The sequence below is a fragment of the Tasmannia lanceolata genome, unplaced genomic scaffold (genome assembly GCF_043159265.1).
Source record: "Tasmannia lanceolata isolate RefF3 unplaced genomic scaffold, GAP_Taslan_0.1 ptg000015l, whole genome shotgun sequence".
Lineage (NCBI taxonomy): Eukaryota > Viridiplantae > Streptophyta > Magnoliopsida > Canellales > Winteraceae > Tasmannia > Tasmannia lanceolata.
The window spans coordinates 1228863-1250104 of record NW_027518692.1 but is presented as its reverse complement, the minus strand read 5'-3'; the positions used below and the strand labels follow the sequence as shown (position 1 = coordinate 1250104).

At 39.7% G+C, this 21242-nt stretch overlaps 1 protein-coding gene across 2 annotated transcripts in view; it reads left to right on the top strand.

Annotated features, from left to right (window-relative positions):
• Positions 1 to 19101, top strand: part of EMB3142 (nuclear pore complex protein (DUF3414)) — a 154755-nt gene extending 135654 nt beyond the window's left edge. For both annotated transcript variants that reach the window (XM_077354708.1, XM_077354707.1), the window contains 3 exons: positions 17457 to 17576; positions 17673 to 17805; positions 18755 to 19101. In XM_077354708.1, the coding sequence (XP_077210823.1) occupies positions 17457 to 17576; positions 17673 to 17805; positions 18755 to 18838 (337 nt within the window). In that variant the 3' untranslated portion in view covers positions 18839 to 19101. The remainder of the gene's footprint in view (positions 1 to 17456; positions 17577 to 17672; positions 17806 to 18754) is intronic.
• The last annotated feature ends 2141 nt before the right edge of the window (positions 19102 to 21242 follow it).

Sequence of the window (21242 nt, the reverse complement as noted above, 5' to 3'; positions counted from 1 at the left end):
CAAGTGCTGCACTTGGCCGAAAGTGAGGCAGATGCTGTGCTGGAAGGGGTTCAGGGAGAGACGAAGGGGTGCACGTTGGCCGTTTCAGAAGACCGCTCCAAAGGAAGTTCGGGTGCTGCTGAGGAGGAACTTGAGGGTTGCTTGAGGGAAAGATTCAAGTCTGGTCGCTCTGCCCTTAGGGAGTTTGGTGGAGTGCTCAAAACCATCATCAGCGTTTGTAGTGATCGTCAAAACCTTCGTATAGTTTGATGGTTTCCGAGAAAACCATCGTTGTTGAGGATAACTCCAGAGATTGATAGGGCAATTGTAGGCAGAACTCGGGGCAGTGTGGTATGCAGAAGCAAGGAGGTCACTGAGGGACGAGTTGTTGAAGTATAAGTGGCAATTGATTTCAAGATTGTGAAGTCATTGTTATTGTGGAACTAAGCTTCGCAGAGTGCTCAGTGTCGACGAGGGCGTCGACGTTATCCGGTGGGAGAGTGTCATGGAGACGTAGTTGGCATTTTTGGCCATCAATATCACGTAAATTTTCAGGGGCACATAGCTAACAACACCTTTGGTAGGCACTCCTCGTTAAGAGGGTTGGTTGGCAATTCCCTTATAGGAGGAGTTGGTCCCGTGATATGCTGACTCCTTCCTCGATAGGCCTAGCAGGTGTAGGCCAGAACCTTAGTGGTTTACTTGTGAGTTGCAAGAGGACTTGCTTGTGCATATGAGGCACACAGCAGGAAATCATGCTAGAGCTTGTGTACGTGCCATAAGGGAGCTTTGGGTGCGGATTGCGAGTTATCCACAGGGATGCTCCGATTTCTTTGGTTGAGGATGGGGGCCAAAGACGGTGCATGTTGGGTTGGGTTCCCACATGCATTACGCGCATGGTTTGAAATTTCGGTTTAGGCATAAATTTCGGATCTAGCCGAAACCAAAATTTCGGCCGAAATTCAGTACAAACACACGAAATTTCTATTTTTGGGACCGAAATTTCGGCCGATTCGGCTGAAATTTGGTACAAGAATAAAAAATTAATATTTTTTTTCAAAATTTCGTTGAAATTGCCGAAATTTCCTAAATTTGGTTAGTTTCGGCCATTTCGGTTTCGGTACGTTTTGGTGTCGGTCTTGACGGCGGATTTTGGTCGAAATTTAAAACCATGATTGCGCGTACGGAACGATTCAAAGGGCTAGTTATACTACTTGCCTTCTGCATCGCGGTACGTCTTGTGCGTAGGCCAATCTTTAGGTCTTCCATGAGCTCGTGCCGGGGCGACCTCGGCTGCCCTCGCGAGGTGTACACCTTGCGGATAAGTCCATGGGGCATCTTGCTCCTTGGATGACCAAGCCTCTGTTCTTGGGGAATTTGTGCTTGGCATCGTCATGGCTTGTACTCGATGGACTTTGCATTGGGCTTCAAGGCCTGATGTTCGATGTACTCATGATGCAGGCTGATCACGAGAGTGGGCTTAGGGTTGGTCTCGGCAAGTCTAAACTCAGTAACCTGATGAAAGGTTTGGTGGTCGTGAACAAAGTATCCAGAAGTGTATGTCATGATCTTAACCAAGTATCCTGTTGAACAGCCTGGAGATTTTGTGCACATATGAAGCATCAAGAGGTGTTGGCGTGTAGGGCCTTCAGAGCCTTGCACGGTTGAAGGCTTGCCCTAGCATACGCATATGTTGGGGCGCCGCATGGGCTATTTCGCTTCTAAAACAATAGGCCTGTGACACTTGTCTTGTCAAATGGTGCCTTCAACTTTTTATCTTTGCTTAAAGACCCATTTATGTCCATCAACTTTCTAAACAGGGGTATGATAGGTATAGTAATTCAAATGGTTGTGAGAACCATGCCATGTGATTGGGAAAGGATGGATTTGCAAAGGAAGAGGTAGATTGTGGTGTCTACCCTTGAGTTCTTATCCAATTTTGAGGGGGATTATAGAAATGGCCTTCATCAAACTAAAGACGATGTGAGATTAATATCTTCTCGGTCTATAGATGATGCAGCGGCATATCCAAGTGGCACCATAGGATAATGCCATTTGTCATCCATGTGGCACATCCTTTGGTTTGACTTGGTCTCTTACTTGGTCTTGGTTTGTTGCATAAAAAGTTGGGTAAGTAATAAGTATCTCTAGTTATTACTGTTAGTAGTGGAGTCTTTCTTTAATGCTTCTTTGGGATTTTGTTAAGACTTAATGGGTTTGTATTTTGACTACTTGGGAAATGGTATTGTCATGAAAATTTTCCTAGAAGTTATTATAGGGTATTGAGAATAGGCATAGAAGTTATTGGTAAGTCATTTTCCATGTATCTCATTTACTTCTTGTATCTCCATATATATCAATGAGAATGAGAAAAGAAGGGATGGTACTTTGGTTAAAATTCTCTGTAGCAAATTGCTGTAAATCTGTAGTTGAGTGATTCCTCCGAAGGGTTGAGTGATTCCCCTTTGGCATTTAGCGATTCCGCCTTGCTAGTCGAGTGATTCCTAGCATCCTATCCGGCGTCGAGTGATTCCGTCTTGCTATTCTTTACCATTATCTTTGTTCTTTGATCAAATCTCTTTTGTATTTTCATTTGTGGGTTGCGGCCTGCACCAAATTTGGTATCAGAGCACGATGATTTTGTGGCACACTTTGATATTCGGCACAATCCAGAATTTTGTTGTCCAGAAATTTTGGGTCTGTTTCGTACTGTTTTTGAAGGGGTTATCGGTGTCCAATCTAAGCAAGCCATATACCAACGAAAAGTTCGTCGAGTCTACTTTCCAACGCAACAAACAGATCGTAAATCAGAGTTTTCTATAGGGAAATATTAGTGTTTTACTATAGGCCGACGGAGGGGCTGCAAATCCAAATTTCCTTCATTTTTCAAGCTTATAAAATGCGACATGGACGACAAGCTTGTGGACGACCTATTACGGAAACATATGATGATGATGATGTGCGAGCAGAATTTGCCAAACTCTGTCAATCTAATCAAGAGTTTCGACAAATGGTGAATAATCTCTTAGAAAGAGTGCCGGCCCACTCATCTCCCCGAAGTAGGAGAAGTGCATCATTTGGTCGTGAAAAGTGGAATACGAATGAAGATGTGTGACTCTTCTAGTTCCATTGAAGCTCCAACACCCCCACCAAATGACCGATGGAGTATGGAACGATTGGCTAGAGCTTTTGAAGGAGCCGATAGAAGCGTCCAAGTGAATGCTCTGGACTTTGAAGGTTAGCTCAATCCCGATGACTATTTTGATTGGATAGCATCACTAGAAGCATTCTTTGAATAGAAAAATCTCTCGGATGAAAGAAAGGTGCAATTTGTAATTTGACGCCACAAAACTCAAAGGACATGCTCTTGTTTGGTGGCAACAATATCAAAACAATCGTGAAAGAAGGGGGATTATTTAGAAGTATTAGTACATGGGCGGAAATGAAACTTAAGCTAGATGACAAGTTTCTACCCTTGGACTATTCTCAATCTCTTTATAAAAAGTTTCATCAATTGTGCCAACGAAATGATCAATCCGTGGCTGATTATACGGAGCAATTTTATAAATTATTGAGCCGTATAGATCTGAATGAAAATGATGACCAGCTTGTGGGAAGATATTTGAGTGAACTGAAATATAGTTTTTATGGAGAGCTTGTGATGCATTCTCTTCACACTCTTGAAGAGGCATATCAAATGCCTCTTAAGGCTGAAGAAAAGTCCAGGTGGAAATCTTTTAGAAGGGGTGAATCCTCTAAGATAACAATAGAAAAGATGAAGAATTCTTCACATGCTTCTGAACGTCTAAACCCATGTGATGGGGGAGGAAACAAGGAGCATAACGAGGCGACTATATCACCGAATTCTTCTTGCTTTCGTTGTGTTGAACCTGGGCATAGAGCATATGAGTACTCTAAGAAAAAGGCTGAACTAAACATTGTTGAAGAAGAAGTTGAAGAAGATGAGGAAGAAACAGAACCTATATATGATGAAGAACCTGAAAATGAAGAAGAAGAGTTAATCCTGATTGTGATGTTGAGAGCCTTGTTATTCGTCGTGTGTTGTTTGTTCAAGAAGATGACAAGTGGCTTAGACACAATATTTTCCGAACATATTGCACGTCATATGGGAAAAAATGTGTAGTGATGATTGATTTTGGAAGTTGTGAGAATATGGTGTCTAAAGCCATGGTTGAATAGCTTAATCTCAAATGCGAGCACCACCGTAGGCCTTACAAAGTTTCATGGTTTAAGCGAGGTGGTGAAGTCATGATTTCTAAGAGGTGTCGAATCAAGTTCTCAATCGGAAAATATGATGATGAGATTTTCTTTGATGTCCTTCCTATGAATTCTTGCCATCTTCTTCTTGGAAGGCCGTGGCAATTTGATAGATGTGTTCACCATGATGGGAAAAGAAACACCTACTCTCTTATCAAGCATGGGGTGAAGTATGTGCTTAACCCATTAAAAGACATGTCTACTAAGGTGCAATCGAATAGTCAAATCAGTTCGCTATCATACGAAAGCATTGAACAATGTTGCAAAGAAAAGGAGTGGTCTATGTTTTGGTAGCTATGGGAGAAAGTCAAGAGTTTGAGAAAGAAATTCCAGCAAGTGTTTCCAACTTGTTGAATGAGTTCAAAGATTTAATTCCAGATGAATTGCCTCATGGCTTGCCGCCCATTCGTGATATCCAACATCGGATTGACCTCATTCCTGGAGCGACCCTCCCTAATTTGCCCCATCATCGAATGAGCCCAAAAGAGCATGCTGAATTGCAAAGGCAAGTTGAGGACTTGATGCATAAAGGACTTGTGAGAGAGAGTCTTAGCCCTTGTGCAGTTCCGAGCCTTCTTACTCCAAAAAAAGATGGGACATGGAGGATGTGTATCGATAGTCGTGCTGTGAACAGGATAACTATGAAGTATAGGTTTCCAATTCCTCTTCTTGATGACATGATCGACATGCTTGCCGGTGCAAAGGTATTTTCAAAGATTGATTTGCGAAGTGGCTATCACCAAATCCGCATTCAACCTGGTGATGAATGGAAGACAGCATTCAAGACAAAAGATGGTCTCTTTGAATGGCTTGTAATGCCATTTGGATTGTCTAATGCTCCAAGCACTTTCATGAGACTTATGACACAAGTCTTAAAGGAGTTTTTGGGAAGATTTGTCGTCGTGTACTTTGACGACATATTGATTTACAGCAAGGATGAAAAGTCGCACATTGAACACTTGAAAAGTGTGTTCAAAATCCTCCATGAGAACATGTTGTACATCAACTTTAAGAAGTGTTGCGTTATGAGTGATCATATTGTGTTCCTAGGCTATGTTGTGACTGCAGGTGGCATCCAAATGGATGGTGATAAGGTCCAAGCCATTCTTGATTGGCCTATTCCTAAAAGCATCACTGATGTGCGGAGTTTTCATGTTTTGGCATCATTTTATAGGCCGTTTATAAAAGGTTTCAGCAGCATAGTCGCTCCTATGACAGATGTGTTGAAGCAAAAGGCATTCCAATGGACCAAGTAGACGGAAAACAGCTTTGAATTGCTGAAATCAAAGCTAACAGAATCACCCGTGTTGGCTTTACCTAATTTCTCTAAGACATTCCAAGTTGAGTGTGATCATGGTTTTAAATTTCGGCCGAAACGTTTCGTTTCGGCCGAAATATTTCGGTTTCGGTGGAAACCGAAACGAAATTCACTGTGAGTCGGAAAAGTACCAAACTTCGCCGAAACGTTTCGGAAATTTCGGCCGAAACATTTCGTTTCGGTAAAATTTCGGTGAAATTTCGGAAATTTCGGTGAAGTTTCGGAAATTTCGGTGAAACGTTTCGGAAATTTCGGTGAAACGTTTCGGTGAAGTACAAAATTTCGGTGAAATTTCGGAAATTTCGGTGAAACGTTTCGGAAATTTCCAAAATTTCACCGAAATTTCGGTGAAATTTTTACAAGATTTCGTCCGAAATTTCGTTCCGAAACCGAAACGTTTCGGTTTCGGTGATGACCGAAACCGAAACCGAAACCGAGATTTAAAACCTTGAGTGTGATGCCTCACATGTTGGCATTGGTGCTATCCTCACTCAAGAAGGAAGACCGGTAGCTTATTTCAGTGAGAAATTGAGTGATGCCAAGAAGAAGTATTCTACTTATGATGTTGATCCATATGCTATAGTTCAAGCATTACGCATTGGCGTCTTTATCTCATCAACAAGGACTTTATTCTCTATTCAGATCATCAAGCACTCAAGTTTCTCAGTGCACAAAAAAAGGTTAAATTCTCGCCATGCGAGTTGGGTGTCTTACTTGCAAGAATTCTCTTTTGTCCTTCATCACAAAGTCGGTACGGCCAACAAGTTAGCGGATGCTCTTAGTAGAAAGTAAGCTTTACTCACTACTCTTTCTTAAGAGGTTCTTGGTTTTGATCTCTTACCAAAATACTATACTACGGATCCCTTCTTTTCCGAAGTGTTGCAAGACTACCAAGAAGGAACAAGCAATGATTATAGCGTGATCAATGGCTATCTCTTCAAAGCAAATCGGCTATGTCTACCTACAGGTTCTTTACGATTGCCAGTTATCACTGAGTTACATGGTGGTGGACTTGGTGCGCATTTTGGGCTAGATAAGACGGAGGCTCTTGTAAAGGAGCGGTACTTTTGGCCTACACTGAAGCACGATGTAGCTCGCTTTGTGCAAAGGTGTCATATTTGCCAACCAGCTAAGGGAGGATCTCAAAATGTGGGTTTATATCAGCCCCTACCTATACCTGAATATCCGTGGGAAGATCTCTTAATGGACTTCATTCTTGGCCCACCTAGGACCAAGGTTTTAAATTTCGGTTTCGGGGCTAATTTCGGACCCCACCGAAACTGAAATTTCAGTCGAAATTCCGAAATTTCGTATTGGGGCTCGAAATTTCAAATTTTTGGATCGAAATTTCAGTAATTTGGGCCAAAATTTGGTAAAGGATTAAAAATAAATTTATTTTCTCAAATTTCAGCGAAATTACCGAAATTTCCAAAATTTTGGCCGAAATTTGGTACATTTGGCCATTTCGCATTTCGCCCATTTCGATTTCGGGCGAAATTTGAAACCATGCCTAGGACTCAACGTGGGTGTGACTATTTTTGTTATTGTTGATCGTTTCTCTAGGATGGCTCACAGTGTTGCATGGATTCAGATTCGCGTGTCGGGATCCGACATGGATTCGAGGTGTCGGATTCGGCATACCCCAAAAGCAAGGTTTTAAATTTCGGTTTCGGGGTTAATTTCAGACCCCACCAAAACCGAAATTTCAGCCAAAATTCTAAAATTTCGGCCGAAATTTCGACCATACATTTCGGCCATTTTGCATTTCGCCCATTTCGATTTCGGTCTTGGTCGAAATCCGAAACTACCAAAATTCAAAATTTTGAATTTCGGTTGAAATTTAAAACCTTGCCCAAAAGTAGGATTCGGATTCGGTCCATTTCAAAAAATAAAATAAAAAAAATCAAAATTTAAATACACACACACACACACACATATATATATATATGTGAAAATTTTGAGGATAGAGGGTTGAAGCGAGTTTTGTATTAAGAGAGTTGAAGGAGGAAGGGGGCGATCTTCGAGGGCGAGGCGCTAGGGTTCTTATTAATGGTGTACGGGTTGTGCTTTCAAATAAAAAAAAGTTAAGAAAATACATTTAAGTGAAAATATATAGGATTCGCATTTCAAAAGCGACAACGATGAATTGGATTCGCCCGAAGAAAACAAGATTCGTGCGGGACACGGCTACGACAAGAATCCGGGTGTGTCCCATGCTTAGTTGTAAATTCCCTTTCGGTCGCCATTTCGTTTTGGCCACCGAAACGAAATTTCTGTGGGATTTCGGTGCATTTCAGTCGAAACTTTTCGTTCACACAAAAAATATATTAAAAAATATGAGAAAAATCCAAAAAAATATAAAATCAATAGAAAAAGATGAAAAACTAATAAATAGTCCAAAATATGTGTCCCAAAAGGCATATTCATTACTTAAATACATAAAGTCTTGCACAAGTCCAACTGATAGTCTGATACATAGAAAAACATAAAAGAAAAGAGATACATGAAGTGAAACATAGACAATAGCTAGAAGAAACAACTCTCAGTCATCATAACCCGGATGATCATACGCAATGTCTTCGTCGTTGTCGTCGTCGTTGTCGTCATCGTCACCGCCGTCATCACCACCTGGACCACCAGTAGGGACATCTTCTTCAAGAGGCATGAGAAAGTCGTCGTCGTCGTCCCCGGCCCCAACCACAGCAGTAGGTGCTTCAAGATTTTCCCACCCAATGTCTTCCGGCGTGAATATGACATCTTCTTCTTCTGCAACCCAATCCATCATGATATCCAGATGTTCTATGCTCAAAGGGTCACTAGTGGTAGATGATTTCCTCAACAAGTCCCTGAAAAGGAAAACATTAAGTTTAATGTCAAAGGTTAAACTTAAAAGCTTAAAGTGATGAGGTGAGAGTTGAAAACATTATATTACGTTATATACTTTTCTCGAAAATTAAGATTGTAATGGACAAACACCAAGTCATCTAATCTCTGGTGCTCCAACCTATTTCTCTTTGCAGAGTGAATGCGTTCGAAGGTGCTCCAATTCCTTTCACACCCAGTCGTACTGCAGGTCTGACTGAGGATTCTGATCGCAAAGGTCTGTAATTCTTCCACGTCACCTCCGAATTGATTCCACCATGCAACTGTAAAGTAACAAATAGTAAAGCATTATTTGTTGAGAAACTGAAAGTTAAAATAAATTATACTTAATTAAACAAACAACTCAAATATACCTGGTCCCAACTTCGTTCAGTTGCGGATTGCAAGCTTCATTCCAAACATACCCTTAGCCTCTCGATAATCCTCAATCTGATTGGTGATGAGGTCTTGTGTACCTTCATCAGGTACCAGTCGAGTGATGCATGCCAACAAGCCTCTGGTTACTTCACTGTGCCTAGAGAAGGTAGGAGTGAAAAAGAGAGCAGGGTTAAGAAAATATCCTGCTGCATGGAGGGGACTGTGGAGTTGCTTATCCCATCTTTGGTCGATGATCCTCCAGATAGGATTGTAATCTGATTTTCTCTTCAACCTCTCCTTGATGTTCTCTTTGGCCTTATCCATGGCCTCATATAGTTAACCCATCGCCGGTTTGTCCTGCCGATCTACCAAACGCAGCACTCTCACTAAAGGCTCGCTGATGTTTAGAATGTACTTGCATTGGTCCCAAAAAGATTTATCCAACACAGTACTAACTACCCCTTCACTCAGTGGGTGTTGGACAAACCTACTAGTACTATACTCATCAGACACAAACATCTGCCGAAGTGCTTTCCGATTCAACACCAGACTTTGTATGCTAATGAAATTTGTAGCAAATCTGGTTGCAGCAGGGCGGCACAACTCCTTCCCACCTGTGAACTTCTTCCTCATCAAATTCAAGAGGCTTCCATGGTTGTAGATGAACTTTGTAATCGTCCGAGCCCTCTCAATTGTGGTTGCTATGTGAGGAAATACAGTCAGTTTGCATAGATGCTCCAAGATGAGATCTAAGCAATGAGCTGCGCACGGAGTCCAGCTTCTAGTCTTTTCCCAGCAGCTTTGTAACTTGGCTCACTGTCAGTTACAAATTGCACCACATATTCCGGATTCACCTCTCCGACAATCTTTGCAAAGATATTGTATAATTCATCGGCATTCTTCACTATGCCAGACGCATTAACGGATTTGAGGAATATGACTCCTTTGTGTGCCAATGTCTTCTTCATCCTGCTCTTCTTCTTCGTCTGGTGTGCCATAAAAACCTCCAACCTCTGCTCTGGATAGGCTCATCCCAGCTCTTTCTTTTCTCTTTGCATCTAAAAGTTGGTTCATTCGATATTTTACATCTTCAGTCACTTTTTTGCATGATGCTACTTCACCAGGAACAGCCGCTAAATGTTTTTTCAAGCGGGTTATACCTCCACCCGATATGACTTTGCCACAGAATATGCAAGTGAAAGTAGAGAAAGAAGGAGAGAAAGAAAGAGAATCACTTATGTGAAGGTGGAGGATAAGAAGATAGGGAAAAGGCTATTTATAGAGTTTTTAATTGATTGTGCATTTTAAAATGACTAAAATACCCTTCCCAACAGCTATAAACGGTCACATTTTGAGGTTAAAATGGTCAAAAACCAAAAAGAACCGTTCCAGGGGCATTATCATAAATTCTGCAAAATCCAGTCAAACTAGCCGTTATTTTGAATTTCGGACGATATTCAAAATTTCGTCCATTTCGTCAGAAATCCGGAATTTCGGTCACAATTTCGAACGAAATGACCGAAATTTTGGACGAAACGAAATTTTGCAGATTTCGTTTCGTTTTCGTTCCGAAACGAAATGTTTCGTCCATTTCGGACGAAACAAAACGAAATTTATAACTATGGTCCCATGTGAATCCATATCCGATTCGGATGCGGAGACGTGTCGACACGGATTCGGCATAGGGGGGCAAAGAATCCATGCAAAATAGATGGCTCATTTTGTGCCATGCAAGAACTATACAGATAAATCTCACATTGCCAATCTATTTTTCAAGAAGTTGTTCGCTTGCATGGAGTGCCAAGATCAATTACATCGAATAGAGATGTGCGATTTGTAAGTCACTTTTGCGTACTCTATGGGGACTCATGGGCACTCGTCTACAATTCTCAGGTGCATATCATCCACAAACAGATGGACAAACATAGGTTGCCAATAGATCTCTTGGAAATCTCTTACGAAGCTTGGTGGGAGAAAATCCAAAGAAATGGGAGCTTGTACTACCACAAGCCGAGTTTGCTTTTAACAGCTCCATAAATCGATCCACTAAGAAGGCGCCATTTGAGATTGTGTACGGTCAAAATCCTCCTCATGTTTTGGACTTCCTACCTTTGCCAAGCCCAAATCAAACAAGCATGGAAGCAAAAAAGTTTGCTGAACATATATGAGCTATGCACAAGCAAGTTCATCAAAATTTGCAAAAAGCCACACAACACTTCAAAGCAAAAGGTGATGCACATAGGCGCCATGTTGAGTTTAAAGAAGGAGATCTTGTTATGGTGTATCTTCGTAAGGAAAGGTTTCCAACAGGAACTTATAACAAGCTGAAGCAAAGAAAGTTTGGACCGTGCAAAGTTCTAAAGAAGTTGGGTGCAAATGCATATCGCTTGGAGTTACCAAATGGATTGGCGATCAGCCCTGTTTTCAATGTAAGCGATCTTTACCCATATTATGGTGACATAGATAGAGAGTTGTTCGAAGGCACTGATTTTCCTGTTATACCTGCTACTTTGCCGCGAGAAAATATCGATGTGCTGGACATGCGTTCTATCACTACTCGTCGTGGAGACTATACACAGTACCTTATGCGATGGAAAGGAAAGCCAAACTCTGAAGATGCATGGATCTCAGCGGAAGAATTGAAGCAATTGGATGAGCAGCTTTGGCATGACCTCACGAAGAACTCGAGGTCGAGTTTTTTTTTTGGAAGGGGTGAATGATGCAATGGCATACCCAAGTGGCACCATAGGATAATGCCATTTGTCATCCATGTGGCACATCCTTTGGTTTGAGTTTGTCTTTGACTTGGTCTTGGGTTGTTGCATAAAAAGTTGGCTAAGTAATAAGTATCTCTAGTTATTGGTGTTAGTAGTGGAGTCTTTCTTTAATGCTTCTTTGGGACTTTGTTAAGACTTATTGGGTTTGTATTTTGACTACTTGGAAAATGGTATTGTCATGAAAATTGTCCTAGAAGTTATTATAGGCTATTGAGAATAGGCATAGAAGTTATTGGTAAGTCATTTTTCATGCATCTCATTTACTTCTTTTATCTCCATATATATCAATGAGAATGAGAAAAGAAGGGATGGTACTTTGGTTAAAATTCTGTATAGCAAATTGCTGTAAATCTGGAGTTGAGTTATTCCTCCCAAGGGTTGAGTGATTCCCCTTTGGCGTTGAGCGATTCTGCCTTGCTAGTCGAGTGATTCCTAGCATCCTATCAGGCGTCGTGTGATTCGGCCTTGCTATTCTTTACCATTATCTTGTTCTTTGATCAAATCTCTTTTGTATTTTCATTTGTGGGTTGCGGCCTGCACCAATAGAGCTTTGTATTGTTACAATTCTCACTGCTTCATCCAACAAGAATACACGGCTTATGTAATAACTTTTTCCGATATGTAGATGGTATGCGGACATTGCATATGCTCTTAGTGTTGATGATGGAAGCTGGCTGATCATATGGGTGGCTGTATGAGAAGCCTTGCAAGTATGACAACGCATATGCCCCCGCACACACACCCTACCCTACCCACCCCACCCCTCCCCCCCCCGCCCGCCTCTCTCTCTCTCTCTCTGAGGGGGGTTAGAGAGCATAGGCAGGATGCCTTACTAGTGAGTGTGTGTGAGTCCGATGTCCAAGTGTAGATGATGGAAGCTTGTTGATGATATAAGTGGCTATATAGAAGCCTCCGCCCACGGATGCTTAAAAACACTTCAGTGGAACATCATGGACATCCTTGCATCTAATATGTGACAATGCTTTCACTATACTAGACAATTCTAATGTGGCATATGTGGAAAAATATCACTAGTATTATAAAGGTCTCTATAGGCCCGGGAGTTGCATTCTCCTCCACTCTCACTTCTGAGTTGTTTGACTAAGTGTATCCATTTATAACATTTAAATTAGGGTGATGATATTTTCACCCCCCCCCCCCCCCCCCCCCCCCCCGCCCTTATAACGTGATTTGACATAAAGTTGCCCACTTTTCACTTCAAATCAGGTTATAAGGGGGTGTGCACGTAATGCAGGGGGGGTGAAAATATCATCTCCCTTAAATTATGAAAAACAATCACAAAATTGTGAGCCAGATAGAGAAGCAATTGGGGGTAGGGCCCTAAAGATTGGAATGAACTACTTCAAATGGAAAAGGGTGGGTATTAATGTATTATTATAAGCATTTTCATTAAAAAAAACATTATAAGAACTAAATGGAATCACAGATAACAAAAATGACTATGACACTATTGGTTGTATGAGCAAGCTAATGGTTCCATATAGTCAATGATAGAGAAGACTCTGAAGCAAAGCATTATCTCTCATAATAAAAGGATGTGTTTTTATCTCATTGAAGTCATTTGGTTCTAGCACTGTAGCACTGTAGCACATGGACACCATCTAATTTCTTCCTGAATGACCAGTCTTTACACCTCTTATAAAGCTAATATGCCCCTAGCCTCGCCTCTAGAAGAGGAGCAACCTCTTCATTCATGTCGATAGACTTAATTTGACTAAGAACCTCCTTTTTATGTTGACTCACTAAGATAATTTCATGATCTAGTGTCGAATTGAAGCTTTTATGATTTCGCACATGTCGTTTAAAGAACAGAGAAAAATAATAAAATATCATTAGTGATCCTCTAGTAATGTCAAAGGTGCATGTTTTCAGTGCCAAGTTTATGCCTATCCTTATTCATCACATGTTAATGCAAAGAAAACATACAAGACGAAGCCCATAAAACTTCCAGAAAGTTATTAAAATACGACTAATATGTCGTTAATGTACCATTAGTTAGATCCTAGATTCATGGACTGCTGGCAATTCCATGGATCTATGACACACTAGCGTAGGAAAACTTGGAGGGAATTGAGGATCTAAGGGAAAATTGCTGTTCTAAGGCTCTTGATGAGATTTCTAGTGGCCTAAACTGAGAACCAATTGTAAGGAATCAAGATTAGTTAATGGATCTCTTTCAATTTTTCGGAGTACGAAAAGTTTTTAAATTTTGCATCTGACCCAAACGATCGATGTAGATGTAACCGTTGGATCTTTCTCAAGTTTAGATGTGTCAAGAGCATATGAACCGAAGATTATATTCAAATTTGGGGATGATCTGGACACAATGGTCGATCTAACGGAGACTCAAATACTGCAGAAATTGATGAATCTCGAGATTTTAGGGTTTTGCACCAAATCTGTTGTTGGGGTTTGTGATATTTTTTTTTTTTTGAAAATTGACATATTTCATTGATATTGGAATCAATGTTTTGAAAATCGGAATCGAATCGTAAATCGTAATTGGGGTCGAATCGTATCGGACTGTAAATCGTATCGTAAATCGTAAGATTCATTCAAAAATATAAAAAAAATATGTATAATAAAAAATTATAAATAAATTAAAGAATAAAAATAGCCAATTATTCATTTTTCATTCAAATTCATTAATTCAAACAGAAACTACCATGATAAGCATTCAATATCGTAATACAAATTGTTTGTTGACAAACTTGACACATACTAATCATCTAATTCTCATCCAAAACCATGAATTTTGGTTAATAATCTTTAAAAAAAGGCACATGATCATATCAATTCTCAAAGTCTCAAACATCAAATGAGAAATATCAATCATAAAAGACGGGAATCGATGTTGTCCTTATTATGGTAGCCTCCCACGTCGACTCCCACCTCGATGTGAGTAATGCCCTCAACAAATGCTCTGTGCTCGATTGGTTCGATTTGTTCGATGTCCTAATCCTCCTCTGTCTTCTTCCTTCTAATGAGAGGGATTTCAAAGGTTTCTTGTAATGTAGAAAGGAAATGAGGTTTTTTGAAAGAAAGACATATTTTCTTTTATACAAAACTTAATTTGGATAAATCGCATAAATCGTATGAATCGTACGATTTACGATCGAATCGTAAGATTCATACAAATTAAGATTCATCATGGGATTCAAATCGTTTTGCCTAAGAATCGTAAATCGAATCGTAAATTGAACCGTAAATCGTAAGATTTTCAAAACAATGATTGGAATAACATTGGGGACCAGGAGTCCCATCCTACATTACAGAATATCAAAGACAGCTGGATCGGGCATACCCGGGACCAGGAAATAATAGAACATCAAAACAAGGCAAAATACAGTAACATTTCTTCTCTTTCTTTCTTCATGCCATTGGCAACATATCTTTTAAGGCTCCAAATGCGTCTCTCTATACCCTCAGACCTCTCTGCGAGCTAAACCCCATTAGTTCTATTAGCATAACAAACGCCCGGTATTCAAAATGCTGATGTAATCGCCGCATCCCAAGAGATAAGATAGCAAAGCAAGAGGATCCAGTCTAAAATCGAGTCTAAGAGAGAGACGTAGTCTCTCAAGCCAAAACTTGTGGAAATTGTAGTCATCTGAATACAGACAACTTAGGGTTTGTGATTTTAATAATATTAGGATCCGACTCATGGCTCAAATTTCTCAAGGAAGCAATTCCAAGAGCTTCGAACCTTGGGGATTGATTTGAAATTATGTTTTTCTATCCCATGCATTCAAGAAAAGTAGAGTTAGGTTTGTAGAAGAGAAGTAGAAGATGAGGAAGTAAAAGAACAAAAAAGATACAAGATAGCTCTTCCTTGGAATGAGGATTAGCCTAGGAATCTTTTCGTGGAACCGAGAGAGTCACTCCAATGGTTTGAATGTGAGCATGATACCCACGCTCAAGAGTGAAAAAGACTTCCACAAGCAAAGATTCAACTCTTTAGTTCCCATTCATCATAGTAAATCAAGCATTTGCATTCTTTATGTAGGTGAAATCTTACAAAAAATTTAGAATGGACTTGTCTCTAGTCAACTTCTATTCCATCTTAGGGCAGCCCAGTGCACGACGCTCCCACCATTGCGGGGTCTGGGGAGGACTAGATGTATGCACCCTTACCCCTGCTTTGCAGAGAGGCGCACTGGTAAGGTTGCTCCATTGCAACTTTTATTCAATCTTACTAACTAAAAATAAAGGACATTACTAAGACTTTCTGAAACACTCTTAATAACAATATGAAACATTTGTAAACACTCTTTGTAGGAAATAAGGGTTATTTCTTGTATGGGAATTGGATTGTATTTGCGGGGTATTTATGTTTTTTAATGTCACGTAGGGTTTTTTGGAATAACCTATGGTTGGAATTCCATTCACTCCATCTCCTCTCCTCTCCTCTCCTCTCCTCTCCTCTCCTCTCTCTCTCTCTCTCTCTCTCTCTCTCCAACAACTCCAACTTGGTATTAGAGCTAGGTGATCTTTTATATTTTCCAAGAGAATCAACACCTTTGACTGCACGGCGCTTTTGTGACATCATTAGGTCGTACGACTGACGTCGGTAGTCGTACAATCATGGATTAGGCCTGAAACATACATGACTCTGATGTACATATCAGATGGTGATTTTTCAAATTTTTTGGGGAGTTATTTGCTATTTTTCTGAGTTTTAAAATCTAGAAATCCCTTTCTTTGTCTGGATGAGAGTTTTTTTTCTCAACCCGACTTGTTTCGAAAGGGGTTTGCTTCCTTTTGGGCCTTTTTTTGTAGAGGAATAGAAGGACTGGGTGCTTTTTCAGATCGGAGCTCGTGTGAGCGAGTTTCATCCACTTTTGTTGCTGTATTACTTGGGCATTTTCTATTTTTCGGGTCCGTTTCTTATGGAATTTGTGCGTTTTCACACCACTTACAGTTAGGATATGAGAATCTCCCTTCTTTGGTTGGTTTGAGGTATCTTACACAAAAAATGGCTTCTTCAGATGGATCTGAGGTGAACTCCTTGGCTATTGAGACTCCGAGTACTGATTTTGGCCTTCCGATGGGTCCCTTGATGCAGGTGCGTAAGAGGGAAGAAGAAGAAAGTATAACACAATCAAACAACCAAGAAGGAAACGGGAGCAATTCTCAGTCAAATTGATGTATTATCAATAATATAAGTTTGTCAAAAATCCCCAACTCCATCTCATACAACATATTTCATAGAACTACTAGCATTTTTGGCCCATGCCATGCATGGGTGTAAAATGATGGGTCACGGGGGCAAAACAATGTTGCCTGGAACACGGTTCGTTCCTGTATGCGGTACGGGAACGGGTAATTTTCTATAAATATAATGTTCTAGGGTAGTTTTCTAGGCACATGAGGATGCCGTTGCCTAGGTCGTCTAGGTGATTTTTAGTACTATGATGTCAAACAAATACTATTGTAAGTGTGGATCCCATCAGAGAGAAACTTGACAGAATCCAAACCGGAGGGCTCCAGATTCATGACATATTCAGAACATTAATAAGAACTAAAATGAGGAGTATCATTCCTGAGAGAAGAAAACCTTATCTTTCATGAACCAAATAATTTCGTAAAGAAACAGATTCTTTAATAATGGCATTCCACAAGTTAGGTTTCCCAACCAAAAGAAGAATGATTCATCTATTCTATCCAAAAAGTGGGAAATGCATTTTGTGCTTGATAATGGCTGTCTCGTAGCTGATATACCCTTGGGCTCGGTAGGTTCATTAGATAACAATATTTGGTGTTCATTATTTGCCAGAGATATACATGTTTGGCTAGTTCTTGGTGCGTTTGACGTATTCTTAAGTGGTTTTCTTATTTCACAGGAGATATATTGCAATGGTTGAAATGTGTCGGATCGCAGGGAATAGGGATCAGCTTATTACCCTGTTGCTTCAGCTTTCGGAGCATGTACTTAACATTCTCCTGGTTCATTTTCAAGACAGGTAGGACATTTTTATATTTCTTGTGGTTATAATTCTTGAAGTCCATACCCTCCGAGAAAAGTCGTTCTGACACCCCTCTTGTTCATCTCTCCGCAGTCATGGAATTCCAGAATCCACAATAACTACTCAAATGGTTGTCCATGGTATCAAGACAGCTTCAGCAGGGGAGATTTCTAAATTGTGTAGGAAACTACTTCCAACTTTAGAGCGGCTTGAATTACTCGGCGAGGTATGCTTCCTCAATGCCTATAATGATTTATTCTCTACTGCATTGTTTCCTTCGGTGGATCTCTTTGGTTAATATTTTGCAGGGTGTAGTAATGGAACTCTGTTTTCTTCTAACTCAAGTAACTCAGATAGGGCATGCATTTCAAGTGTTAGAGATGGATGAGGTGTGAGGCACAGATTCTAGAAAAGTTCACACATTGACATATGATAGTTTATTTATGGGTGCCTTACTGCTTTATTATTATTATTATTATTATTATTATTATTATTATTATTTTGAATTTCTAGGTGTCTTCTGCTTTATGTAGTGTTGGGTTACCCATATCTGCTTCCATATCCTTCATTTTGGAAAATACTGAGTGATATCTCCAATCCCGTGCCCATACCCATATCCATATCCTTATCCATATCTGGATATCATCGGGATCAACTCGAATCCTCATTCAAACATTGAACAACCTTTATTTGAATGTTTGTGGTTTCTTGGGGATATTATTACGTGTAGGAAGTGGACTCTCAGTACCTATGAGCTCCGTGAAAAACCTTAGAACACTCCTGCAAGAAGTGCTTTCTGCAGCAATAAATCTCATAATGTGTTATTTTATTCTCTCTCCAAAGCCTCTTGCAACATGTAAATATAGAGGCTGAAAGAAATACTCTGGGGGTTGGAGGAGCCTGTTTGTGTTTATTGTCCCATAATTGCTTTTACGATCTTATTTAAGCTATATATTTGAATCAATCAATTTAAAACCCAAAGTTGGTTTTTTAATATCATAGTCGAGGCAAACAGAGTTGAATTAGGTTAATGTCGTATTCTTGGAATGTTTATTTCAAAATACACTGCTTTTCCGAGTAATAACTTTTGGAAAGAAATTATTAGAAACAATAGATCATCCTATCTCACTGATTTCAATATTTATTGTGTGTTCTTTGGCTCCTAATTTGTGTAGGATAAGACGGGACACGGCCTAAAAGTCTTTCACAGATTAGTGATCTCGCTCAAGGAAAGGACCATTCAGAAGCTGGCCCTGTGAGAAAGGAAATGGAGCTTTCAAAAGCATCGTCGGTATTTTGTGCTTGCTCCAAGTGATCATTGAGCAATGTCTTATTAGTTTCCCAAGCGTATTATGTATTCAGAGTGTAAAAATCATACAGAATAACAAGAGATGGATAAAAATATCAGAAATTTTGAAATGTATCGTAGCCAACTTGTGTTCTATCAGGCATCAACTCAACTGCACTTAAAAATGGAAATTTTGGCGAGTTGCTGTTTTCTTCTCGCTTTTCCTCGTTAAAATTGTGAGGCAACCGCCATGGCATCTTTTGGAAAATCAACGATTTTGATTACACTCATCCCTATGTGGGACCCAATGTTGATAATTAGCATTGATCAACAGTAATCTTCCTAGTCGTACTCAAAAGGATTAAATTTTTATAATGATTTCTCGATGTTATGTTATGCAGCCAATTGATAAATTTTCTGTAAGTCTTATGTTGACCCCCGGATGAAGGGACTAGGACGATCAGATTATGATAAAAAAGCGTTGATCCAGACTTTGATTGTGATATTCAAATAATATTTCTCAACAAATATAACTACTATATTTTCCAAAATAAAATTGTAAAAGGGGAATAACCAAGGCCTTGAAGGAATAACATTTCTACTTGGAAAAATTATCCTACGAAAATTTTACCCTCTATTCAAAGGGAAATGATATACTTCTGCCATATTTTAGAGGAATATCATTATAAGAAGTATTCTAAACTGAAGGCCCCTTTGTAGAAAAGAGGTGAAAGGACGCCAATGGAGCGATTGTGCATTTATAATGGCAAAGCTCATCATAGATCGAAATATGCCTAACAAAGTTTGATTTCCCCTTTCTGACACACCATTCAACTATGGAGTGGCAGGTAGGGGTGCAATTTGGGTCGGGTTTTACCCTATCCGCATCGACCCGACCTGAAAATAGCATGTGTCGGGTTTAGAAATCATGGGTCTTGCGTAGGGTTGGGTTTTAGTTTAAAAACCCGGCTCAACCTTGGGTAGGGTCGGGTTTAAAGAAAAAAAACCCGAAATGCGACCCGACTTATGTAGGTTTACTATGACATTTTTAATTATCACTTGAACAACATAGCAAATTGTTTTTCAATGTATTGATATAATTGTTTTCCTTGAGGTGATCATGTTTGTGATGTGGAAATATGGTTTCCTTCTTAAATTTATATACTTGATTACACAAATTTAGTGATTTTTGGTGTGAAGATCTGTTTTTTTCCTGCAACGCGTCAACGTGAAAAAACCTAACCCGACTCGAGAATTATCATGGGTAGGGTCGGGTTTAAAGAAAAAAACCTGAAACCCGACTCGACTTATGTAGGTTTACTATTACATTTTTAATTATCTCTTGAATAACATAGCAAATTGTTTTTCAATATATTGATATAATTGTTTTCATTGACATGATCATGTTTATGATGTGGAAATATAGTTTCCTTCTTAAATTTATACACTTGATTACACAAATTTAGTGATTTTTGGTGTGAAGATTTGTTTTTTTTCCTGCAACGTGAAAAACCCCGACTCGAGAATTATCATGGGTAGGGCCGGGTTTGGGAATCATGGGTTTTGAGAAAAAAAAACCAAATTCGACCTGACCCGAGATATTTCTCGGGTAGGCTAGGGTTCTTCAAAACCCGACTTGCCCGACCCGAGTTGCACCCCTAATTCCATGTTCTTTTAAGTAGTCTTTAAATTCATCATAGAGATACTCTCCTCCCCTTATTTGAGCGAAGAGTTTTAATTTTATTATTCAACTAGTTTTCTACTTCATTCTTGAACTCTTTGAACTTGTCAAAAGTCTCAAGCTTATGTCGCAATAGGTACAGGTAACCGTACCTTGAATGGTAATCCGTAAAAGTCACGAAGTAGACAAACCCTCATCTCGCAGGATGAGAAATAGGTTCACAAACATCCGTATGTATCAAATCCAATACACTTTCACTTCTTCCACTCTTGCCCTTAAAGGGAATTTTAGTCATTTTGCCTTGGAGACATGGTTTGCAAGTTGGAAAGGCTCCACATGGATAGAATCCAATTGACCATCTTTCACTGACGTTGTGATCCGCTCTAGGCCATTATGACCTAATCGAATATGCCAAAGGTTTGTTGGAATTATCGTTTCCCTTGCCATTTTGAGGTTTGGAACATCAACACTTGGAACACTCTCAATATTACTTACATTCTCTTTGGCGCTAATTAGATACAAACCATTTATCGATGCACCTTCCACAATCAAAGAATTTCCCTTTTTATTGAATTCTACTAAATATCCATAAGAAATAAGTTTGAAAATTGAAATCAAATTCCTTCTTATAGAAGGTACATAAAGACATTCTTTTGGATGTAAGTATGCCCTAGAAAATGCCAAATTGAAATCA